The 27240-nt window shown below is 27.7% G+C and overlaps 6 protein-coding genes across 6 annotated transcripts, besides 3 other annotated features; 5 read left to right on the top strand and 1 right to left on the bottom strand.

Annotated features, from left to right (window-relative positions):
- Window positions 1-16271: 16271 nt before the first annotated feature.
- Window positions 16272-16308: a mobile genetic element.
- Window positions 16272-16308: a terminal%2Cinverted (terminal inverted repeat of Banshee-A3 transposon ID:TVAGG3_0289570).
- Window positions 16309-16320: 12 nt separating this feature from the next.
- Window positions 16321-16457: a mobile genetic element.
- Window positions 16458-16537: 80 nt separating this feature from the next.
- On the bottom strand, window positions 16538-17530 carry TVAGG3_0289550 (arginine omega-N asymmetric methyltransferase protein; the record flags this gene model as incomplete). Its single annotated transcript, XM_001578905.1, has 1 exon — window positions 16538-17530. The coding sequence occupies one exon, from the start codon at window positions 17528-17530 to the stop codon at window positions 16538-16540; it is 993 nt and encodes a 330-aa protein (XP_001578955.1).
- Window positions 17531-18339: 809 nt separating this feature from the next.
- Window positions 18340-19069, top strand: TVAGG3_0289540 (RNA polymerase II transcription regulator recruiting protein; the record flags this gene model as incomplete). The annotated part of the gene is made up of 1 exon (XM_001578904.2): window positions 18473-19021. One exon carries the CDS (start codon window positions 18473-18475, stop codon window positions 19019-19021), a length of 549 nt encoding a protein of 182 aa, XP_001578954.1.
- A 166-nt stretch (window positions 19070-19235) lies between these two features.
- On the top strand, window positions 19236-20580 carry TVAGG3_0289530 (L-fucose isomerase protein; the record flags this gene model as incomplete). The annotated part of the gene is made up of 1 exon (XM_001578903.1): window positions 19370-20521. The coding sequence occupies one exon, from the start codon at window positions 19370-19372 to the stop codon at window positions 20519-20521; it is 1152 nt and encodes a 383-aa protein (XP_001578953.1).
- A 948-nt stretch (window positions 20581-21528) lies between these two features.
- Window positions 21529-23069, top strand: TVAGG3_0289520 (uncharacterized protein; the record flags this gene model as incomplete). Its single annotated transcript, XM_001578902.1, has 1 exon — window positions 21551-23017. One exon carries the CDS (start codon window positions 21551-21553, stop codon window positions 23015-23017), a length of 1467 nt encoding a protein of 488 aa, XP_001578952.1.
- A 178-nt stretch (window positions 23070-23247) lies between these two features.
- On the top strand, window positions 23248-24090 carry TVAGG3_0289510 (uncharacterized protein; the record flags this gene model as incomplete). The annotated part of the gene is made up of 1 exon (XM_001578901.1): window positions 23248-24090. The coding sequence occupies one exon, from the start codon at window positions 23248-23250 to the stop codon at window positions 24088-24090; it is 843 nt and encodes a 280-aa protein (XP_001578951.1).
- Window positions 24091-25287: 1197 nt separating this feature from the next.
- TVAGG3_0289500 (RNA polymerase II transcription regulator recruiting protein) lies at window positions 25288-26123 on the top strand (the record flags this gene model as incomplete). The annotated part of the gene is made up of 1 exon (XM_001578900.1): window positions 25299-25856. One exon carries the CDS (start codon window positions 25299-25301, stop codon window positions 25854-25856), a length of 558 nt encoding a protein of 185 aa, XP_001578950.1.
- Between the last annotated feature and the right edge of the window lie 1117 nt (window positions 26124-27240).

Raw genomic sequence — 27240 nt, 5'->3', positions numbered from 1 at the left:
TAGATAAGCAATTATATTTATAGTAGTAGTATTCAGAAATTCTTACAATTTACAATACAATTTTCAAAAATGGATAAAGACTAATAGCCAAGTCTTGATATCATGCAGGGAGAATATACATAGATAAGCAATTATATTTTTATAGTAGTATTTTCAGAAATTCTTACAATTTACAATACAATTTTCAAAAATGGATAAAGACTAATAGCCAGTCTTGATATCATGCAGGGAGAATATACATAGATAAGCAATATATATTTATAGTAGTAATTCAGAAATTCTTACAATTTACAATACAATTTTCAAAAATGGATAAAGACTAATAGCCAAGTCTGATATCATGCAGGAGAATATACATAGATAAGCAATTATATTTTATAGTAGTAGTATTCAGAAATTCTTACAATTTACAATACAATTTTCAAAAATGGATAAAGACTAATAGCCAAGTCTTGATATCATGCAGGGAGAATATACATAGATAAGCAATTATATTTTATAGTAGTAGTATTCAGAAATTCTTACAATTTACAATACAATTTTCAAAAATGGATAAAGACTAATAGCCAAGTCTTGATATCATGCAGGGAGAATATACATAGATAAGCAATTATATTTTATAGTAGTAGTATTCAGAAATTCTTACAATTTACAATACAATTTTCAAAAATGGATAAAGACTAATAGCCAAGTCTTGATATCATGCAGGGAGAATATACATAGATAAGCAATTATATTTTATAGTAGTAGTATTCAGAAATTCTTACAATTTACAATACAATTTTCAAAAATGGATAAAGACTAATAGCCAAGTCTTGATATCATGCAGGGAGAATATACATAGATAAGCAATTATATTTTATAGTAGTAGTATTCAGAAATTCTTACAATTACAATACAATTTTCAAAAATGGATAAAGACTAATAGCCAAGTCTTGATATCATGCAGGGAGAATATACATAGATAAGCAATTATATTTTATAGTAGTAGTATTCAGAAATTCTTACAATTTACAATACAATTTTCAAAAATGGATAAAGACTATAAGCCAAGTCTTGATATCATGCAGGGAGAATATACATAGATAAGCAATTATATTTTATAGAGTAGTATTCAGAAATTCTTACAATTTACATATACAATTTTCAAAAATGGATAAAGACTAATAGCAAGTCTTGATATCATGCAGGGAGAATATACATAGATAAGCAATTATATTTTATAGTAGTAGTATTCAGAAACTTTACAATTTACAATACAATTTTCAAAAATGGATAAAGACTAATAGCCAAGTCTTGATATCATGCAGGGAGAATATACATAGATAAGCAATTATATTTATAGTAGTAGTATTCAGAAATTCTTACAATTTACAATAACAATTTTCAAAAATGGATAAAGACTAATAGCCAAGTCTTGATATCATGCAGGAGAATATACATAGATAAGCAATTATATTTTATAGTAGTAGTATTCAGAAATTCTTACAATTTACAATACAATTTTCAAAAATGGATAAAGACTAATAGCCAAGTCTTGATATCATGCAGGGAGAATATACATAGATAAGCAATTATATTTTATAGTAGTAGTATTCAGAAATTCTTACAATTTACAATACAATTTTCAAAAATGGATAAAGACTAATAGCCAAGTCTTGATATCATGCAGGGAGAATATACATAGATAAGCAATTATATTTTATAGTAGTAGTATTCAGAAATTCTTACAATTTACAATACAATTTTCAAAAATGGATAAAGACTAATAGCCAAGTCTTGATATCATGCAGGAGAATATACATAGATAAGCAATTAATTTTTATAGTAGTAGTATTCAGAAATTCTTACAATTTACAATACAATTTTCAAAATGGATAAAGACTAATAGCCAAGTCTTGATATCATGCAGGGAGAATATCATAGATAAGCAATTATATTTTATAAGTAGTAGTATTCAGAAATTCTTACAATTTACAATACAATTTTCAAAAATGGATAAAGACTAATAGCCAAGTCTTGATATCATGCAGGGAGAATATACATAGATAAGCAATTATATTTTATAGTAGTAGTATTCAGAAATTCTTACAATTTACAATACAATTTTCAAAAATGGATAAAGACTAATAGCCAAGTCTTGATATCATGCAGGGAGAATATACATAGATAAGCAATTAATTTTATAGTAGTAGTATTCAGAAATTCTTACAATTTACAATACAATTTTCAAAAATGGATAAAGACTAATAGCCAAGTCTTGATATCATGCAGGGAGAATATACATAGATAAGCAATTATATTTTATAGTAGTAGTATTCAGAAATTCTTACAATTTACAATACAATTTTCAAAAATGGATAAAGACTAATAGCCAAGTCTTGATATCATGCAGGGAGAATATACATAGATAAGCAATTATATTTTATAGTAGTAGTATTCAGAAATTCTTACAATTTACAATACAATTTTCAAAAATGGATAAAGACTAATAGCCAAGTCTGATATCATGCAGGGAGAATATACATAGTAAGCAATATATTTTTTATAGTAGTAGTATTCAGAAATTCTTACAATTTAAAATACAATTTTCAAAAATGGATAAAGACTAATAGCCAAGTCTTGATATCATGCAGGGAGAATATACATAAGAAAGCAATTATATTTTATAGTAGTAGTATTCAGAAATTCTTACAATTTACAATACAATTTTCAAAAATGGATAAAGACTAATAGCCAAGTCTTGATATCATGCAGGGAGAATATACATAGATAAGAATTATATTTATAGTAGTAGTATTCAGAAATTCTTACAATTTACAATACAATTTTCAAAAATGGATAAAGACTAATAGCAAGTCTTGATATCATGCAGGGAGAATATACATAGATAAGCAATTATATTTTATAGTAGTAGTATTCAGAAATTCTTACAATTTACAATACAATTTTCAAAAATGGATAAAGACTAATAGCCAAGTCTTGATATCATCAGGGAGAATATACAAGATAAGCAATTATATTTTATAGTAGAAGTATCAGAAATTCTTACAATTTACAATACAATTTTCAAAAATGGATAAAGACTAATAGCCAAGTCTTGATATCATGCAGGGAGAATATACATAGATAAGCAATATATTTTTATAGTAGTAGTATTCAGAAATTCTTACAATTTACAATACAATTTTCAAAAATGGATAAAGACTAATAGCCAAGTCTTGATATCATGCAGGAGAAATATACATGATAAGCAATTATATTTTATAGTAGTAGTATTCAGAAATTCTTACAATTTACAATACAATTTTCAAAAATGGATAAAGACTAATAGCCAAGTCTTGATATCATGCAGGGAGAATATACATAGATAAGCAATTATATTTTAGTAGTAGTATTCAGAAATTCTTACAATTTACAATACAATTTTCAAAAATGGATAAAGACTAATAGCCAAGTCTTGATATCATGCAGGGAGAATATACATAGATAAGCAATTATATTTATAGTAGTAGTATTCAGAAATTCTTACAATTTACAATACAATTTTCAAAAATGGATAAAGACTAATAGCCAAGTCTTGATATCATGCAGGGAGAATATACATGATAAGCAATTATATTTTATAGTAGTAGTATTCAGAAATTACAATTTACAATACAATTTTCAAAAATGGATAAAGACTAATAGCCAAGTCTTGATATCATGCAGGGAGAATATACATAGATAAGCAATTATATTTATAGTAGTAGTATTCAGAAATTCTTACAATTTACAATACAATTTTCAAAAATGGATAAAGACTAATGCCAAGTCTTGATATCATGCAGGAGAATATACATAGATAAGCATTAATATTTTAGTAGTAGTATTCAGAAATTCTTACAATTTACAATACAATTTTCAAAAATGGATAAAGACTAATAGCCAAGTCTTGATATCATGCAGGGAGAATATACATAGATAAGCAATTATATTTTATAGTAGTAGTATTCAGAAATTCTTACAATTTACAATACAATTTCAAAATAATAAAGACTAATAGCCAAGTCTTGATATCATGCAGGGAGAATATACATGATAAGCAATTATATTTTATAGTAGTAGTATTCAGAAATTCTTACAATTTACAATACAATTTTCAAAAATGGATAAAGACTAATAGCCAAGTCTTGATATCATGCAGGGAGAATATACATAGATAAGCAATTATATTTTATAGTAGTAGTATTCAGAAATTCTTACAATTTACAATACAATTTAAAAATGGATAAAGACTAAATAGCCAAGTTTGATATCATGCAGGGAGAATATACATGATAAGCAATTATATTTTATAGTAGTAGTATTCAGAAATTCTTACAATTTACAATACAATTTCAAAAATGGATAAAGACTAATAGCCAAGTCTTGATATCATGCAGGGAGAATATACATAGATAAGCAATTATATTTTATAGTAGTAGTATTCAGAAATTCTTACAATTTACAATACAATTTTCAAAAATGGATAAAGACTAATAGCCAAGTCTGATATTCATGCAGGGAGAATATACATAGATAAGCAATTATATTTTATAGTAGTAGTATTCAGAAATTCTTCAATTTACAATACAATTTTCAAAATGGATAAAGACTAATAGCCAAGTCTTGATATCATGCAGGGAGAATATACATGATAAGCAATATATTTTATAGTAGTAGATTCAGAAATTCTTACAATTTACAATACAATTTTCAAAAATGGATAAAGACTAATAGCCAAGCTTGATATCATGCAGGGAGAAATATACATGATAGCAATTATATTTTATAGTAGTAGTATTCAGAAATCCTTACAATTTACAATACAATTTTCAAAATGGATAAAGACTAATAGCCAAGTCTTGATATCATGCAGGGAGAATATACATAGATAAGCAATTATATTTTATAGTAGTAGTATTCAGAAATTCTTACAATTTAATACAATTTTCAAAAATGGATAAAGACTAATAGCCAAGTCTTGATATCATGCAGGAGAATATACATAGATAAGCAATTATATTTTATAGTAGTTAGTATCAGAAATTCTTACAATTTACAATACAATTTTCAAAAATGATAAAGACTAATAGCCAAGTCTTGATATCAATGCAGGGAGAATATACATAGATAAGATTATATTTTATAGTAGTAGTATTCAGAAATTCTTACAATTTACAATACAATTTTCAAAAAATAAAGACTAATAGCCAAGTCTTGATATCATGCAGGGAGAATATACATAGAAATAGCAATTATATTTTATAGTAGTAGTATTCAGAAATTCTTACAATTAACAATACAATTTTCAAAAAATGGATAAAGACTAATAGCCAAGTCTTGATATCATGCAGGGAGAATATACATGATAAGCAATTATATTTTATAGTAGTAGTAGTATTACATCAGAAATCTTACAATTTACAATACAATTTCAAAAATGATAAAGACTAATAGCCAAGTCTTGATATCATGCAGGGAGAATATACATAGATAAGCAATTATATTTTATAGTATAGTATCAGAAATTTTACAATTTAACAATACAATTTACAAAATGGATAAAGACTAATATGCCAAGTCTTGATATCATGCAGGGAGAATATAATAGATAAGCAATTATATTTTATAGTAGTATATTCAGAAATTCTTACAATTACAATACAATTTCAAAATGGTAAAAGACTAATAGCCAAGTCTTGATATCATGCAGGGAGAATATACATAGATAAGCAATTATATTTAATAGTAGTAGTATTCAGAAATTCTTACAATTTACAATACAATTTTTCAAAAATGGATAAAGACTAATACCAGATCTTGATATCAGCAGGGAGAATATACATAATAAAGCAAATATATTTATAGTAGTAGTATTCAGAAATTCTTACAATTTACAATACAATTTTCAAAATGGATAAAGACTAATAGCCAAGTCTGATATCATGCAGGAGAAATACATAGATAAGCAATTATATTTAATAAGTAAGTATTCAGAAATTCTTACAATTTACAATACAATTTTCAAAAATGGATAAAGACTAATAGCCAAGTCTTGATATCATGCAGGAGAGATATAACATGAATAAGCAATTATATTTATAAGTAGTAGTATCAGAAATTCTTACAATTTACAATACAATTTTCAAAAATGGATAAAGACTAATAGCCAAGTCTTGATATCATGCAGGGAGATATATTACATAGATAAGCAATTATATTATATACTATGTATATTTCTCCCTGCATGATATCAAGACTTGGCTATTAGTCTTTATCCATTTTTGAAAATTGTATTGTAAATTGTAAGAATTTCTGAATACTACTACTATAAAATATAATTGCTTATCTATGTATATTCTCCCTGCATGATATCAAGACTTGGCTATTAGTCTTTATCCATTTTTGAAAATTGTATTGTAAATTGTAAGAATTTCTGAATACTACTACTATAAAATATAATTGCTTATCTATGTATATTCTCCCTGCATGATATCAAGACTTGGCTATTAGTCTTTATCCATTTTTGAAAATTGTATTGTAAATTGTAAGAATTTCTGAATACTACTACTATAAAATATAATTGCTTATCTATGTATATTCTCCCTGCATGATATCAAGACTTGGCTATTAGTCTTTATCCATTTTTGAAAATTGTATTGTAAATTGTAAGAATTTCTGAATACTACTACTATAAAATATAATTGCTTATCTATGTATATTCTCCCTGCATGATATCAAGACTTGGCTATTAGTCTTTATCCATTTTTGAAAATTGTATTGTAAATTGTAAGAATTTCTGAATACTACTACTATAAAATATAATTGCTTATCTATGTATATTCTCCCTGCATGATATCAAGACTTGGCTATTAGTCTTTATCCATTTTTGAAAATTGTATTGTAAATTGTAAGAATTTCTGAATACTACTACTATAAAATATAATTGCTTATCTATGTATATTCTCCCTGCATGATATCAAGACTTGGCTATTAGTCTTTATCCATTTTTGAAAATTGTATTGTAAATTGTAAGAATTTCTGAATACTACTACTATAAAATATAATTGCTTATCTATGTATATTCTCCCTGCATGATATCAAGACTTGGCTATTAGTCTTTATCCATTTTTGAAAATTGTATTGTAAATTGTAAGAATTTCTGAATACTACTACTATAAAATATAATTGCTTATCTATGTATATTCTCCCTGCATGATATCAAGACTTGGCTATTAGTCTTTATCCATTTTTGAAAATTGTATTGTAAATTGTAAGAATTTCTGAATACTACTACTATAAAATATAATTGCTTATCTATGTATATTCTCCCTGCATGATATCAAGACTTGGCTATTAGTCTTTATCCATTTTTGAAAATTGTATTGTAAATTGTAAGAATTTCTGAATAACTACTATAAAATATAATTGCTTATCTATGTATATTCTCCCTGCATGATATCAAGACTTGGCTATTAGTCTTTATCCATTTTTGAAAATTGTATTGTAAATTGTAAGAATTTCTGAATACTACTACTATAAAATATAATTGCTTATCTATGTATATTCTCCCTGCATGATATCAAGACTTGGCTATTAGTCTTTATCCATTTTTGAAAATTGTATTGTAAATTGTAAGAATTTCTGAATACTACTACTATAAAATATAATTGCTTATCTATGTATATTCTCCCTGCATGATATCAAGACTTGGCTATTAGTCTTTATCCATTTTTGAAAATTGTATTGTAAATTGTAAGAATTTCTGAATACTACTACTATAAAATATAATTGCTTATCTATGTATATTCTCCCTGCATGATATCAAGACTTGGCTATTAGTCTTTATCCATTTTTGAAAATTGTATTGTAAATTGTAAGAATTTCTGAATACTACTACTATAAAATATAATTGCTTATCTATGTATATTCTCCCTGCATGATATCAAGACTTGGCTATTAGTCTTTATCCATTTTTGAAAATTGTATTGTAAATTGTAAGAATTTCTGAATACTACTACTATAAAATATAATTGCTTATCTATGTATATTCTCCCTGCATGATATCAAGACTTGGCTATTAGTCTTTATCCATTTTTGAAAATTGTATTGTAAATTGTAAGAATTTCTGAATACTACTACTATAAAATATAATTGCTTATCTATGTATATTCTCCCTGCATGATATCAAGACTTGGCTATTAGTCTTTATCCATTTTTGAAAATTGTATTGTAAATTGTAAGAATTTCTGAATACTACTACTATAAAATATAATTGCTTATCTATGTATATTCTCCCTGCATGATATCAAGACTTGGCTATTAGTCTTTATCCATTTTTGAAAATTGTATTGTAAATTGTAAGAATTTCTGAATACTACTACTATAAAATATAATTGCTTATCTATGTATATTCTCCCTGCATGATATCAAGACTTGGCTATTAGTCTTTATCCATTTTTGAAAATTGTATTGTAAATTGTAAGAATTTCTGAATACTACTACATAAAATATAATTGCTTATCTATGTATATTCTCCCTGCATGATATCAAGACTTGGCTATTAGTCTTTATCCATTTTTGAAAATTGTATTGTAAATTGTAAGAATTTCTGAATACTACTACTATAAAATATAATTGCTTATCTATGTATATTCTCCCTGCATGATATCAAGACTTGGCTATTAGTCTTTATCCATTTTTGAAAATTGTATTGTAAATTGTAAGAATTTCTGAATACTACTACTATAAAATATAATTGCTTATCTATGTATATTCTCCCTGCATGATATCAAGACTTGGCTATTAGTCTTTATCCATTTTTGAAAATTGTATTGTAAATTGTAAGAATTTCTGAATACTACTACTATAAAATATAATTGCTTATCTATGTATATTCTCCCTGCATGATATCAAGACTTGGCTATTAGTCTTTATCCATTTTTGAAAATTGTATTGTAAATTGTAAGAATTTCTGAATACTACTACTATAAAATATAATTGCTTATCTATGTATATTCTCCCTGCATGATATCAAGACTTGGCTATAGTCTTTATCCATTTTTGAAAATTGTATTGTAAATTGTAAGAATTTCTGAATACTACTACTATAAAATATAATTGCTTATCTATGTATATTCTCCCTGCATGATATCAAGACTTGGCTATTAGTCTTTATCCATTTTTGAAAATTGTATTGTAAATTGTAAGAATTTCTGAATACTACTACTATAAAATATAATTGCTTATCTATGTATATTCTCCCTGCATGATATCAAGACTTGGCTATTAGTCTTTATCCATTTTTGAAAATTGTATTGTAAATTGTAAGAATTTCTGAATACTACTACTATAAAATATAATTGCTTATCTATGTATATTCTCCCTGCATGATATCAAGACTTGGCTATTAGTCTTTATCCATTTTTGAAAATTGTATTGTAAATTGTAAGAATTTCTGAATACTACTACTATAAAATATAATTGCTTATCTATGTATATTCTCCCTGCATGATATCAAGACTTGGCTATTAGTCTTTATCCATTTTTGAAAATTGTATTGTAAATTGTAAGAATTTCTGAATACTACTACTATAAAATATAATTGCTTATCTATGTATATTCTCCCTGCATGATATCAAGACTTGGCTATTAGTCTTTATCCATTTTTGAAAATTGTATTGTAAATTGTAAGAATTTCTGAATACTACTACTATAAAATATAATTGCTTATCTATGTATATTCTCCCTGCATGATATCAAGACTTGGCTATTAGTCTTTATCCATTTTTGAAAATTGTATTGTAAATTGTAAGAATTTCTGAATACTACTACTATAAAATATAATTGCTTATCTATGTATATTCTCCCTGCATGATATCAAGACTTGGCTATTAGTCTTTATCCATTTTTGAAAATTGTATTGTAAATTGTAAGAATTTCTGAATACTACTACTATAAAATATAATTGCTTATCTATGTATATTCTCCCTGCATGATATCAAGACTTGGCTATTAGTCTTTATCCATTTTTGAAAATTGTATTGTAAATTGTAAGAATTTCTGAATACTACTACTATAAAATATAATTGCTTATCTATGTATATTCTCCCTGCATGATATCAAGACTTGGCTATTAGTCTTTATCCATTTTTGAAAATTGTATTGTAAATTGTAAGAATTTCTGAATACTACTACTATAAAATATAATTGCTTATCTATGTATATTCTCCCTGCATGATATCAAGACTTGGCTATTAGTCTTTATCCATTTTTGAAAATTGTATTGTAAATTGTAAGAATTTCTGAATACTACTACTATAAAATATAATTGCTTATCTATGTATATTCTCCCTGCATGATATCAAGACTTGGCTATTAGTCTTTATCCATTTTTGAAAATTGTATTGTAAATTGTAAGAATTTCTGAATACTACTACTATAAAATATAATTGCTTATCTATGTATATTCTCCCTGCATGATATCAAGACTTGGCTATTAGTCTTTATCCATTTTTGAAAATTGTATTGTAAATTGTAAGAATTTCTGAATACTACTACTATAAAATATAATTGCTTATCTATGTATATTCTCCCTGCATGATATCAAGACTTGGCTATTAGTCTTTATCCATTTTTGAAAATTGTATTGTAAATTGTAAGAATTTCTGAATACTACTACTATAAAATATAATTGCTTATCTATGTATATTCTCCCTGCATGATATCAAGACTTGGCTATTAGTCTTTATCCATTTTTGAAAATTGTATTGTAAATTGTAAGAATTTCTGAATACTACTACTATAAAATATAATTGCTTATCTATGTATATTCTCCCTGCATGATATCAAGACTTGGCTATTAGTCTTTATCCATTTTTGAAAATTGTATTGTAAATTGTAAGAATTTCTGAATACTACTACTATAAAATATAATTGCTTATCTATGTATATTCTCCCTGCATGATATCAAGACTTGGCTATTAGTCTTTATCCATTTTTGAAAATTGTATTGTAAATTGTAAGAATTTCTGAATACTACTACTATAAAATATAATTGCTTATCTATGTATATTCTCCCTGCATGATATCAAGACTTGGCTATTAGTCTTTATCCATTTTTGAAAATTGTATTGTAAATTGTAAGAATTTCTGAATACTACTACTATAAAATATAATTGCTTATCTATGTATATTCTCCCTGCATGATATCAAGACTTGGCTATTAGTCTTTATCCATTTTTGAAAATTGTATTGTAAATTGTAAGAATTTCTGAAATACTACTATAAAATATAATTGCTTATCTATGTATATTCTCCCTGCATGATATCAAGACTTGGCTATTAGTCTTTATCCATTTTTGAAAATTGTATTGTAAATTGTAAGAATTTCTGAATACTACTACTATAAAATATAATTGCTTATCTATGTATATTCTCCCTGCATGATATCAAGACTTGGCTATTAGTCTTTATCCATTTTTGAAAATTGTATTGTAAATTGTAAGAATTTCTGAATACTACTACTATAAAATATAATTGCTTATCTATGTATATTCTCCCTGCATGATATCAAGACTTGGCTATTAGTCTTTATCCATTTTTGAAAATTGTATTGTAAATTGTAAGAATTTCTGAATACTACTACTATAAAATATAATTGCTTATCTATGTATATTCTCCCTGCATGATATCAAGACTTGGCTATTAGTCTTTATCCATTTTTGAAAATTGTATTGTAAATTGTAAGAATTTCTGAATACTACTACTATAAAATATAATTGCTTATCTATGTATATTCTCCCTGCATGATATCAAGACTTGGCTATTAGTCTTTATCCATTTTTGAAAATTGTATTGTAAATTGTAAGAATTTCTGAATACTACTACTATAAAATATAATTGCTTATCTATGTATATTCTCCCTGCATGATATCAAGACTTGGCTATTAGTCTTTATCCATTTTTGAAAATTGTATTGTAAATTGTAAGAATTTCTGAATACTACTACTATAAAATATAATTGCTTATCTATGTATATTCTCCCTGCATGATATCAAGACTTGGCTATTAGTCTTTATCCATTTTTGAAAATTGTATTGTAAATTGTAAGAATTTCTGAATACTACTACTATAAAATATAATTGCTTATCTATGTATATTCTCCCTGCATGATATCAAGACTTGGCTATTAGTCTTTATCCATTTTTGAAAATTGTATTGTAAATTGTAAGAATTTCTGAATACTACTACTATAAAATATAATTGCTTATCTATGTATATTCTCCCTGCATGATATCAAGACTTGGCTATTAGTCTTTATCCATTTTTGAAAATTGTATTGTAAATTGTAAGAATTTCTGAATACTACTACTATAAAATATAATTGCTTATCTATGTATATTCTCCCTGCATGATATCAAGACTTGGCTATTAGTCTTTATCCATTTTTGAAAATTGTATTGTAAATTGTAAGAATTTCTGAATACTACTACTATAAAATATAATTGCTTATCTATGTATATTCTCCCTGCATGATATCAAGACTTGGCTATTAGTCTTTATCCATTTTTGAAAATTGTATTGTAAATTGTAAGAATTTCTGAATACTACTACTATAAAATATAATTGCTTATCTATGTATATTCTCCCTGCATGATATCAAGACTTGGCTATTAGTCTTTATCCATTTTTGAAAATTGTATTGTAAATTGTAAGAATTTCTGAATACTACTACTATAAAATATAATTGCTTATCTATGTATATTCTCCCTGCATGATATCAAGACTTGGCTATTAGTCTTTATCCATTTTTGAAAATTGTATTGTAAATTGTAAGAATTTCTGAATACTACTACTATAAAATATAATTGCTTATCTATGTATATTCTCCCTGCATGATATCAAGACTTGGCTATTAGTCTTTATCCATTTTTGAAAATTGTATTGTAAATTGTAAGAATTTCTGAATACTACTACTATAAAATATAATTGCTTATCTATGTATATTCTCCCTGCATGATATCAAGACTTGGCTATTAGTCTTTATCCATTTTTGAAAATTGTATTGTAAATTGTAAGAATTTCTGAATACTACTACTATAAAATATAATTGCTTATCTATGTATATTCTCCCTGCATGATATCAAGACTTGGCTATTAGTCTTTATCCATTTTTGAAAATTGTATTGTAAATTGTAAGAATTTCTGAATACTACTACTATAAAATATAATTGCTTATCTATGTATATTCTCCCTGCATGATATCAAGACTTGGCTATTAGTCTTTATCCATTTTTGAAAATTGTATTGTAAATTGTAAGAATTTCTGAATACTACTACTATAAAATATAATTGCTTATCTATGTATATTCTCCCTGCATGATATCAAGACTTGGCTATTAGTCTTTATCCATTTTTGAAAATTGTATTGTAAATTGTAAGAATTTCTGAATACTACTACTATAAAATATAATTGCTTATCTATGTATATTCTCCCTGCATGATATCAAGACTTGGCTATTAGTCTTTATCCATTTTTGAAAATTGTATTGTAAATTGTAAGAATTTCTGAATACTACTACTATAAAATATAATTGCTTATCTATGTATATTCTCCCTGCATGATATCAAGACTTGGCTATTAGTCTTTATCCATTTTTGAAAATTGTATTGTAAATTGTAAGAATTTCTGAATACTACTACTATAAAATATAATTGCTTATCTATATATTCTCCCTGCATGATATCAAGACTTGGCTATTAGTCTTTATCCATTTTTGAAAATTGTATTGTAAATTGTAAGAATTTCTGAATACTACTACTATAAAATATAATTGCTTATCTATGTATATTCTCCCTGCATGATATCAAGACTTGGCTATTAGTCTTTATCCATTTTTGAAAATTGTATTGTAAATTGTAAGAATTTCTGAATACTACTACTATAAAATATAATTGCTTATCTATGTATATTCTCCCTGCATGATATCAAGACTTGGCTATTAGTCTTTATCCATTTTTGAAAATTGTATTGTAAATTGTAAGAATTTCTGAATACTACTACTATAAAATATAATTGCTTATCTATGTATATTCTCCCTGCATGATATCAAGACTTGGCTATTAGTCTTTATCCATTTTTGAAAATTGTATTGTAAATTGTAAGAATTTCTGAATACTACTACTATAAAATATAATTGCTTATCTATGTATATTCTCCCTGCATGATATCAAGACTTGGCTATTAGTCTTTATCCATTTTTGAAAATTGTATTGTAAATTGTAAGAATTTCTGAATACTACTACTATAAAATATAATTGCTTATCTATGTATATTCTCCCTGCATGATATCAAGACTTGGCTATTAGTCTTTATCCATTTTTGAAAATTGTATTGTAAATTGTAAGAATTTCTGAATACTACTACTATAAAATATAATTGCTTATCTATGTATATTCTCCCTGCATGATATCAAGACTTGGCTATTAGTCTTTATCCATTTTTGAAAATTGTATTGTAAATTGTAAGAATTTCTGAAACTACTACTATAAAATATAATTGCTTATCTATGTATATTCTCCCTGCATGATATCAAGACTTGGCTATTAGTCTTTATCCATTTTTGAAAATTGTATTGTAAATTGTAAGAATTTCTGAATACTACTACTATAAAATATAATTGCTTATCTATGTATATTCTCCCTGCATGATATCAAGACTTGGCTATTAGTCTTTATCCATTTTTGAAAATTGTATTGTAAATTGTAAGAATTTCTGAATACTACTACTATAAAATATAATTGCTTATCTATGTATATTCTCCCTGCATGATATCAAGACTTGGCTATTAGTCTTTATCCATTTTTGAAAATTGTATTGTAAATTGTAAGAATTTCTGAATACTACTACTATAAAATATAATTGCTTATCTATGTATATTCTCCCTGCATGATATCAAGACTTGGCTATTAGTCTTTATCCATTTTTGAAAATTGTATTGTAAATTGTAAGAATTTCTGAATACTACTACTATAAAATATAATTGCTTATCTATGTATATTCTCCCTGCATGATATCAAGACTTGGCTATTAGTCTTTATCCATTTTTGAAAATTGTATTGTAAATTGTAAGAATTTCTGAATACTACTACTATAAAATATAATTGCTTATCTATGTATATTCTCCCTGCATGATATCAAGACTTGGCTATTAGTCTTTATCCATTTTTGAAAATTGTATTGTAAATTGTAAGAATTTCTGAATACTACTACTATAAAATATAATTGCTTATCTATGTATATTCTCCCTGCATGATATCAAGACTTGGCTATTAGTCTTTATCCATTTTTGAAAATTGTATTGTAAATTGTAAGAATTTCTGAATACTACTACTATAAAATATAATTGCTTATCTATGTATATCTCCCTGCATGATATCAAGACTTGGCTATTAGTCTTTATCCATTTTTGAAAATTGTATTGTAAATTGTAAGAATTTCTGAATACTACTACTATAAAATATAATTGCTTATCTATGTATATTCTCCCTGCATGATATCAAGACTTGGCTATAAGTCTTTATCCATTTTTGAAAATTGTATTGTAAATTGTAAGAATTTCTGAATACTACTACTATAAAATATAATTGCTTATCTATGTATATTCTCCCTGCATGATATCAAGACTTGGCTATAAGTCTCTATTCATTATGAGTATGACCCCATTTTTTTTACAAAAAGTGCCGAATTGCAACTTTGTCCCAATCTCTCCATGGATTTTTAGTCAAGGTTGCTTAGATTTATTTACTGAATCATATACATAATTTATAGCGTTCTTACATTTAATCAAAGTCAATTTTATTTTTCATATTCAAATGGACTGAGTGTTAACATTTAACATTTTTTGCTAATTGTCGTCAAAAATTAGGCGTAAAGCAAAAATTGATATTTCATATGGTTTTATGATAGATAAGCATTATATTCCCACTCATTATATTCGTAAATTTTGAGGTTTGTCCTTCGCTTTTAAGATCATTGAATTTGATTTTTATATAAAATAGTTATATATTAGAAAATAATATGAGTTTATGTGATATTATTTTTCAGAAGATTTCATTCTATATGCCTATGAAAAGTACTCTCAAAACTAACTTTTTCCTAATTATAATTAAATCTAGAATATTGTATTATGCTTAGTATTATTTCATTTTTCTCATTCAATTTAGAATTTACAAATGTCAAAAAATTGAGAGCTGTCACTTTTGATGAATTTCTGTTTATTACAGTTGTTGTAAAAAGAGAAGGAGAAGGAAAGAAGAGGAAGGAGAGGAAGAAGGAAAGGAAAAGAAGAAGAGAAAAAAAAGGACATATTAAATATAATGCGCACTTAATAGTGCCGAGGCGGCGGAGCCGCCGAGGCGCGATTTTTTTGACCCTATATTACCGCACGGCAATGTTTTTCTCGATTTTGTACAGCCCTAAATTTACATACAAATATCTATTTTTAAAACTTTATTTCAGAATGTATTTCTGAGAAATCGGATCTGAGTCATTAATCTTATAGGAAATATCATAAATCAACGGAGAACATTTATCTCCCTGATAACTAATATTAACTGATCCAGAAATAACGTCATCTTTCTTGACATCAATTGATTTTGGAAAATGGAAAGCCAATTGACAAAAATGTGTCAAGTTTTCGCACGATGGAGCTGTTGAGACAATTATTGGCTCGGTTGAAGTAGGGAATTGAATATCAAACCAAGAACCAAAACCTTCAAGCTCTTGGTCGCTTTCTATTGTAAATTCAAAGTTTCCGCTAAGAGATAAATCTGTTTTTGCCTCAGATGTAACTATTGATTTGAAAATATGAGGTGATGAAGAAATTGAAGTAGGAATTAAGTAATCAATATTAACTGATGAATCAACAAGTTCATTCATAGCTTTATAGTTGTATCCATAAACATCGTTATCCCAATAATTAGAATATTGAGCTAATTGTCGTCGTATTTGTGATACTTTTTGTGGAGCAATTATTAGATCTATCTTTGAAGGAATAGTTATTCCGTTTTCCGATAGAAATAATTCTTTTGCTTTTAAGAATTGAGGAAAATAAGATTCATAAATTACTCCATATCCGAAACAAAGAGTAAAAATGACATCTACTTTCTCCTCTAGCTTGATTTCTTCTAAATTTTGACTTAAAATTGTGATTTTATCTTGCAAATTATTATCTTCGATAGTTTTTTTGGAATAAATATTTAATAATGATGGTTCCCATGCATAGACATGCTTAGCTCCTGATTTTGCAGCCATCATAGAAAAAATTCCGGTTCCAGAACCAATTTCCAATACAATTTTATCTTTGAACAAAGTAGAGTTATATCTGATGGCTTTTTCAAATTGAGAAAATACAGCAGTATCCCTGAGTATTATGTCATGGAAAGAAATGTGGCCATGCTGATTAGAATAAAAAGATTCTGTAGTTGCAAAATCTCCTTCCATGTTTTGGGATTAAAAATCTGACTTTTTGGTACTTTACAAAAATTTACATAGCATAATTTGCTGAGCGACTGAATTCGGGAAGTTTGAATTCAGATTTAAAAGAATAAAGGCTTAACGATATTAATTTGGGTTGTTGTGGGGAAAAAATTTCAATGTGTTATCTCAAAAGCGACATTAGTCTTAATTTCATAAATGACCAACAATTGAAAATTCGGTGAGAATGCCAATGTTGATCAGGATCTTTGGCGGGGATAAAAAATTAACGCTCTCAAAAAACATCAATAATGAAATCAAGTATTTAATTTTATTGTCATGCATTTAAATTTTGTGAGGCGCCGTTGACAAAAACGTAATAGTTAGATTCGTTTGTAATGGAGTATAGGGCATTATTGTATGATAAGACTTTGGAACATTCCAAATCAAAATTGAATTTATATCTGAACGTTCAAATGCATATTGATTTGGAGATTCAAGATGTATTACATCAGAAATTGTCCTGTATCTCTGTGAAAGCTGGTGAATTATACCATAATGTCCATATTGATAGCTTATGCTATATAAAAAAGTGGCAGTTTCCAGATCTATGGAAGATCATGAAGAAGCCAAAAGTTGATCAAATAATTACTATAGTAAGTTATTGACGAATATGCTATATCAAAAAGGTATATAATGGAATTCAATATTCATTCTGAATATTGACTTTATAATAAGGATGAATAAAAGCTTTTTCTGCTATTTCTGCTTATGTATTTGACAACAGCAGAATAATAATGAGTATGATAGCATATTAAAATTTTGATCAAAATTTTTTGCATTGATGCCTAATTTTGGTCCATAAAATATATTTTAATTCTAATTAGATACTTGATTATCAAGTTTTGAAGACTCTGAATTAAATTGTCTTCAAAAGAAAGATCACAAAAGACGATTATTGTAAAATTGATGCAAACCTCCATGTCTAACGAAACCGCAACCGCCGATCAAACCGGTGGTGGATTCTACTCTTTCCCAGATCAATATCAGCCTTATCCTGCAGATGCTCAAGGGACCGGGACCCCAAACTTATCTCAACAATACGCTGCAATGCAATTATTTCCTCAATATTTAATGGACTCTGCACCTATGAATAATGCAGCAAGCTCTCGTGGTGCTTGGACTGCCGAAGAAGATGCTCAGCTTAAAGCCGCAATTACTTCTATTGGACCTAAAAAATGGCACGATATCGCAAAGTTTGTACCTACAAGAACAAGTAAACAATGTAGAGAGAGATGGTTAAATTGCTTAGACCCCAATATTAAGAAAGGCGCATTCGAACCTTGGGAAGATCAATTAATTATTGAAAAACAGAGAGAAATAGGTAATCACTGGTCTAATATAGCCCGTCTACTGCCAGGAAGAAGCCCTGGAGCTGTTAAAAATAGATGGTATTCTGGATTGAAGAATTTCCATCAAGCTGATCAGCTCAATACATTGATCTTACCTCAGGAATAAACATGTGTTGATTTTTTAGATAAAATAAATATAAAGTTTATGTATAAATCTTTCTTTTTTAACAAAAATTACAAATTTGAACTTACATGATGTATAGATTTAATCTCTTACAATTTAAGTGTACTCTAACGAATGTTTATGGTATTCGATCCCCATTGGCAATGCCTGTAAATCGATTTGATTGCCTGATGGAGCCAGAGAATTTTTCTAAGTTGTTAAATTAATGGCCGACACACGACATTATTGTAATAATATTGAAAGTGAGCTGATTCGGAAATATCATCCACGAAATTGAGAGCGATTCAAAAATTGAATGGATATTTCACAGGATTGAAGGTGACAAAAACGATGCTTGCAACACTCAAATATCGTATCATCGACACTGGTCTCCCAAAGAAATCCCCAGAGCTCATGAAGCAATACCTCGGCCCTCTGCTTGAGTCTGTACCTAAGAATGTTCAACTCCAAGCAAGTAATATACCATTGATTAAAGGCGAGCCACTCATTGGATTTTGCGCTGGTGGCGGTACAGAGCGTATGTTCCTCCAAATGGCAGAGCAATATCCTGAGAATCCAGCTGTAATTCTTGTTCATAAGAAGTCAAATTCATTTGCTGCTGGTTGCGAGATTTCAGCACGCCTCAATGCTGACTTCAAAGCTGGAAAGCGTGCCCCAAGCATTTTCTGCTGCGTAGACGATAAGGAAAGACTCGTTCCGATCCTCACAGCCGCAAGTACTGCATCTGTCTTTGCACAGAAGAAACCAAAGATTGGACTCATTGGAAATCCATCTGATTGGCTCATTGGATCTGGATATTACGCAGAAGGTCTCCCACCAAAATTCCATATGCATACAGAACGCATTGATATATCCGAATTCCTTACAGGAGCTAAGAAAGAAAATGTTTACAATTCAATTAACGAGATTATCAAGAAACATAAACTCGACGCTTTTACAATCCGTTGCTTCGACCTTGTTACTTCTCTCAAGTGCACATCTTGCTTAGAAGTATCAAGATTTAATGATGAAGGAATGACTGCTGCATGCGAAGGTGATATTCCAGCAACAGTTACAATGATGATCATGAATCAAATGACAGGATCCCCAATTTTCATGGCAAATCCAACAGGAATCGATGGAACAACAGCTAGATTCGCTCACTGCACAATTCCAAGAAAACTTACGACATCATCCAAAGTTACAACCCATTTCGAGAGCGGAATTGGTACTTCTGTTGCCGGAAAGGTTATTGAAGGAACATGGACCGCTGCAAGATTTGGTGTCAATGGGGATGTCATGACTACCTCTTGCGAAGTTACAAATCCAGAGAAACCATCACCAGATCAATGCAGAACACAGATTATTGCTAAGGTCTCCAAGGAATTTGCTGAAAGACTTCGCACTGGCGATGTTCTTGGAAATCATTTCTTATTTGTTCCAGGAAATATCGCTGAGGCCCTGAAAATCTACTCTCAGTACTTCAGGAATTGGTCTAAGTAAACTACTTCTTTCAACGGTTTTCAATATATTTGAAATTTTTAAAAATTAATAGATTTACACTAGAGCTATTCTAAACTGTTGATATATAGTAAAACTTTAATAGAAAGATTCTTAAAACAAGCTAAGATTTTTTCATAATAAATAATTTTGGTAATATTGCATGATTTTTGTCAAAAATATTATTGTTTTCGCATCAATATCAATTATAATGGGTATCTATTTTTCCAAATTTTTTTCATTTTTCAGAATTCATTATAAAATTTGTATTTTTTAACTTGAAAAAGATTTTTTCGAAATTTTTTTGGAAATTTAGTTTTGTTGTTGTGCTTAATGAGTATGACATTTACTATCTATCATATAATTGAAATATTATTCATGCATTAAAAACATCAAAAACTATAGAATCATCAATAATTTTGTTTCAATCTCAACAAATAAAATATAATAAAGGAATCACGACTTCGGAATTTAATAAATATATATCCTTTCGTATAGTAACATGCACAAATTACTTTTTTGCATTCAAACTATCCTCAAATATCTTGGCAGGTTTAATAATTTCATTCATATTTAGAATATGACAATCTACACATATATGTAAGAAATATATTCGTACTAACTATCCTTCCATATTCCCAATTGAAACGTAAAATGTAATAAATCTATAATTCCTATAGATATTCAGGATTTAATATATAAAACAAATATACTAATACGGCATATGCATATTTCATATAGGTTAAAGAAATGTAATTTTGTTACTTATGAAAAGTCTCGTTAAATTTAAACCATCCCATGTAACCAAGTTTAGCTGAATGAGGTGAGCATATGTCCATTAGCAAAATTGAAAACCGAGCGAGTAAGATTTGATGGAAAACGTATGAATCAAATCACAAAGATAAATTGTTAGATTTTAATTGGCAATACGAATCCTTTGCTTCTTGTCGAATGATCTAATCACTGTGATACATAAAAACCAACTAGATTTTCCATAAAAAAACAGTCGAAAAATTTTCAAATTCGTTAGTAATGTTTGGGCAAGAAGGGGAGGAGCTCAACAACTGGCGAAAGCAAAACGGACCTATTTATGCAGAAGAACTTAAAAAGCAAATTGAAGAGAAAAATCGAAAGAAATTAGGTTCAAATTTACCACAACCGACGTTTATGGATGCAAAACCTGTTAATAAATTACTTCCTGAACCAGAAAGACGCTCGTTGATCGATTTTCATCCTCGCCCTCCAATATTACCATCAAGTTACGATCCTCCAAGTCAGAATAATCAATTTAATTACGACAGAATAGTTTCATACGAAATCCCTTCTCGAATTAAGCCTTGTGAAGATAACATAGCAATTCTATCTACGAAATTAGAGACAATGATGAGTTCTTATCAAGAAAATATCAGTTCTCTAAAAGATCGGGTAAATCAACTTGAAAATACAGTCACATCATCAAACCAGATGATAAATAGCATGAACGATTACTTTAAATCGATAAATAACGATATCCAACAAAAAGTTAATAATTCCGTTTCAAATGTTGATTCTCAAAACAATAAGTTGAATATTTTAGAAAGTAAAGTTTCTAAAATTGAAGAAGCCCTTGTTGTTGCAAATCAGAAAACCTCATTGATCGAATCTCAAGTTGGAGAAAGTATTTCAAAGTTAAACAACTCATTACAACAATTTGATGCTGCAGATCAATCTGCACATTCAACATTGTTCCAAATTATACATAATCTACAGCAAAAAATGGCAACTGCAATTAAAGATTTACAAAATGCGTTTCAAAACTTGCAGCCTGCTGTTGAAAATAATATTCTAACACTGGAAAAGGAAACTAAAGAGGCGTTGGCGAAGGTAAGATCCGAAAATAATTCACAAATTGATCAAATAAGAAATGAAATTAATATTCAAACAAAAGAAACAGCAAATGCATTTGGAACATTCCAAGATGATGTTGTCCAGACTATTCAGACGCTATCCCAATCAATAAATCTTCGAACAAATGCTATTTTAAGCGCAATTAACCAAAATTCTGACGGTAAATCGCCTCAGAAAACTCCAATAGTAATATACGAACCAAATATTAGATCCCCAGCAATAACTCCCCAGAACGAAAAGGATAAAGAAGATATTCAATCGATCATCAAAGAAACAGTCGATAAACTCGAAGTCAAGCTGAAAGATGAGATTAGCGCTTATGTCATTTCAACTACAAATAGGAATAATCAAGAGTCACCGTTTAAATCTCCTCCAATTTCATCTCCACGACGAATTGGAAAATCGTTGACACCAAATAATGACCAATATGTATCAGAATACGAAGAAGAAGAGGAGGAAGAAGATAATACAGATAACCCAGTTAATGCGGATCAAATTAATGGCGAATTTAAGCCAAGACCACCAAATGAACAGCATTACATAAGAGTTAGAGTAAAAAAGCAGAGGAAAAGGAAAATAATACGTGATCCTAACGAAAATCCACCTAGCTAAGCTTATTTTATTAAAAAATGTTGTTTGTTATGCGAATTATTCTTGAAAACTTTTTTTCCTGAAAAATTAATATCAAAATATTGATATCCATAATGACGCGATGTCGTTTCTTTGATCCAATTTAAATTTCAGATCATGGAACGTATAAAAAGACGTTGAATTTCAATTCCAAAATTTTACACCGAGTAAAAAGTGACTTGATGTAATGAATAGAATTTTTTGATAACTTCATGGAGAAAAGCGAAAAAAGAAAATTTGTTGTTTCGCGTGACGTCATAACAGTAGTTGATAAGGATAAGTCACACGAAAAAGGAAAATTCGAGATATCAGGATATACAATTAAAGAAATAAGCAATCAGGAGAGCTCAGAACGTTCTCTACTTATTTATTCTAAATCAGATGAAGAGAATACACTCGAAAATCTTATTGTCAGGCTGACAAAATTGTCATTTTCAACAAACATTGATAACCAAATTCTTCGTCACTCATTTCATTACGATAAGATTATCCAATACAATAACAATTTAAATTCGTTCGTTCAAGAAGAGTTAAGATCGGAATTGGTAAAATTTCTTTCTGGCCAAAATATGATGATTCTGACTTCCGATGTTGAACAGGGGATTGGAGCAGATGAATTCTATGATTCGATTCAGAAATGTTTATCAGATATCAACTCTTCTATTGTTGAAAAATCACGAATGAAATTTGAAATAAAAGTGACAGAAAAACTTTGCATCATCTCTACTTCAAGATCCAAATTGATAGTGAGTTGTTCAAGGACAAAAGAGGATATCATTGATCATGCCAGAATTTTCCGAAATGAATCAATCCATACATGTTTCTCTCCGAATATTAAATCAATAATTAATAATTCAAAATATCCAATAAGAAAGATCTTCTTGTTGTTCCAACGCTTAGGTGATCATTGTGATGACATTTTAAAATTGTTTTCTATCAATTCGAAATCAAAAATTATCCATAATCCGTATCTCAAAGAGAATTTAAATCCAAATGAACAGAAAAATGCCAAGTCATCATTATTAAGAGATGAATATCTAAAAATTAATTGCTAACGGAAAATATTTTTAAAAATTTTAAATTAATTCAAGATATATTTTCAATCCATCAATCTTTCGAAATAAAAAATTAATTTTATCTAAATTATTGGTATTGCTGATATCAAAAAAATACAATTAAAAATCAGACAAAAATAACTTTAAAATATAGTTTCCTTCTAATATTACTAACCATATTGGTTTTGTTAATAATACTGAGAAAATTCCGATCGAATAATTTAATTATTTTATTATTATTCGATAGAAGTGATCGGACCAAAACATTTGGTTTTTGTATAGGTAATGTGTTATAAATAAAATAGCCCTTAGGGGTAATTTGACAGCAAAATGTTTGGTTAATGTCAGTCTGACAATAATCATTACTATTCAATGAATATCACTTAAGCTTATCAATGAATATTTTAATAAAATTAATGATCATTCAGTTTAAAAAAGGTTACAGGATTTATCCGAATTCAAATGATATCTTATAAATGAAAATTAGAAATTTGAGAATATCAAATCGAGGAAGTGTTGATTAATAGAAGTCGTGCTAATAAAAAGGATTGAGACCGAATCAGATTTTAGAATTAAAATCTGAGAAAGGATTTTGTTTTATGGAGGTAAATATGGTTTCAATGTTCCGAAGCAGAAAGATTTCAGACATTGTCAATTTGAATTACTGATCAGATAATTTTATATGATTTGTTAAAAACACTTTAAATTGAATAATAATAAGCTTTCCAAAATTTATTCAGTTTGGACAAAGAAAGTGTAATTATACATTCAATTTTTCTTTGTCAAAAATAAACCTTGAGGATGATTTAAATGGTATTTATTATATAATATATTAAACCCATATCAAAAATTGAATAAGTATTTCAATTATAATATTGATATTAAATATAGTATGATATCGAACAATTGTAATAATATTTTTTGAAGTTCAATTGAACGATAGTATCCAAATCTATTTCAATTCAATTGAAATGATTTTACAACCTCTAAAAATAAAAATTTGTAATTGTACTTGTGATCTCTCGTTCGTTACATATTACATTTTGTCAAATCCAAATTGTGATAATCTATTACGATGTAAATATTTCAAAAGTCAATTATATACATTTAACACATATTTTAGAGTAATTGTTATTTTTTAAAATATCAATATTTTCTCCACTCACCATTTTCAGAATTCAGAATGTATTCAATTTTCTCACTTTTTAATGACGGAGTTTACCCCATGTGATAGCTGGTTAGATAAAGCAGATTCTAGGCGCGTTAAATTTTCTAAAGAAGAAGATGATATTCTTCAACATCAAGTTGCCATATTTGGGCCAAGAAGATGGAATATCATTTCCCATGCTCTGCCAGGAAGAACCCCAAGGCAATGCAGAGATCGCTTCATGAATTATTTAAATGAAAACCTTGTAAATGGCCCCTGGACTACCGAAGAAGACGATCTTTTGCAAAAATTGTATTACCAATACGGACCACAATGGAGTTTATTGAGAACTTATTTTCAAGGTCGAAGCGCTAACAATATTAAAAATAGATGGAACACACATTTCTCAAAGCGCGTAAGGAAATATATACCGAAGAAGATTCGTCAATTTAAATCAATAATTTATCCATGCGTTCAAGAAAATTCTAGCTATCCTAAAAAGCAATTCCCCTCTCTATGTCCTCCTTCTCCAACAACCAATGATCTGAACGAATTTTCAGAAGAAATTCAGAATAATTTTGAAATGGCTTGTCTCCCAAAGTTCGAATTAATGAATTAGAATAAATGTTTTGTTTTTATTTAATTTTCCTTCTCAAAACTGGTGTAATAGTTTATTATAAATTTTGACAAACCGTAAGTTTATTATTAATATTTTAAATAACACACATTATTATTTTGAACACTATTTATTAAACCACATAACGATCATATTGAATTATTTTCAACGTAACTCAAAATTGTGAACATATCCAACTTTATTTTATAAGAGCGAAACCTAATTTCTAACGATTTAATTTGTTATTTTACTAAATCATTGTCATTTATGAATTCAATTAAAAATTCTTTATTGAGTTCAATTAATTAGATGAACTTATTCAATACATGTTTATTTTTGGTTAAATGTCACCTTTCATCCAGATAAAATTTGAATTATTTCAAATAACAATCTTCAATTTGTTGTTACCTATCATTAACGTATTAAATAGTACCTTCTTTTTATTTCCGAATTAAACATTTTCAGAAATCCGAAACATATTTAATAACGGCGTGCTTAATCTAATTTTATTAAGTAGCAATAACCTAATCTTTAATATTTTCATTCAATGGCTTACTTTCATTTTTGTTACGATCAATTTCTCATCATCGAAGCTAATTAACTTAAATTTTTTATTACAACCATCTGAGTGATGATATATTTCAAAATAATTTTTACCTATTTCGATTTTCTTTTTGTCAATTGATTAATTCATTGTAAATTTGATAATATTATTCCACAAGAATATCAATTCTGAATTGCTTTAATGATCTATTTAATACCACATCGTTACGAACAAATAAAATGATAATTGAATAAGAGTCAAATGTAAATAATTACTAACTAGGCTTAAGTTATGAAAGTAATAAATTTTCATCGTGAAAAATCATTCAAGGGTCTATTAGTTAATGGAAAAATACGTGCGTAGATGAATATTTTGTTCTGATTCAAAAGATTATGCGATATACTTAGCTTGCCACATATGATCTGCAGTCTTTTCGAATCAAGTGGTATATTCTCCAAAACGACTTGAATATTCCTTAATGTTTCAATAATAATCTTTTCTATTGAGGAACACCCAAAGATTATGAATCCATATCATTTCACTATTGAATTATTCATAAATAATTCATAAATACAGGAGTTGGAAGATCTGTCAGCAAAAAGTTTAATCAATTCAGGGAATCGAATTATTTAACTCAAAATAATCGTCATGAAAATACATCAATGAAGATTTAGAATCTTAGCAAAAATTTTGTGATATGAAATAATTCGACTTTGATGTATTTGAATGATATATTAAACCTATATGCACTAAGAATGGATAATAAATCTCACCAAAATCGTATCTTTTTTATTTCCTTGGACATTAAAGCTATCAATTAGCATTGTGTACAGAAACTCTGAT

The sequence above is a fragment of the Trichomonas vaginalis genome, chromosome V, assembly GCF_026262505.1.
Source record: "Trichomonas vaginalis G3 chromosome V, whole genome shotgun sequence".
Taxonomy (NCBI): Eukaryota; Parabasalia; order Trichomonadida; family Trichomonadidae; genus Trichomonas; species Trichomonas vaginalis.
The sequence above is the reverse complement of the archived record's forward strand: the minus strand, read 5'-3'. Positions and strand labels throughout refer to the sequence as shown.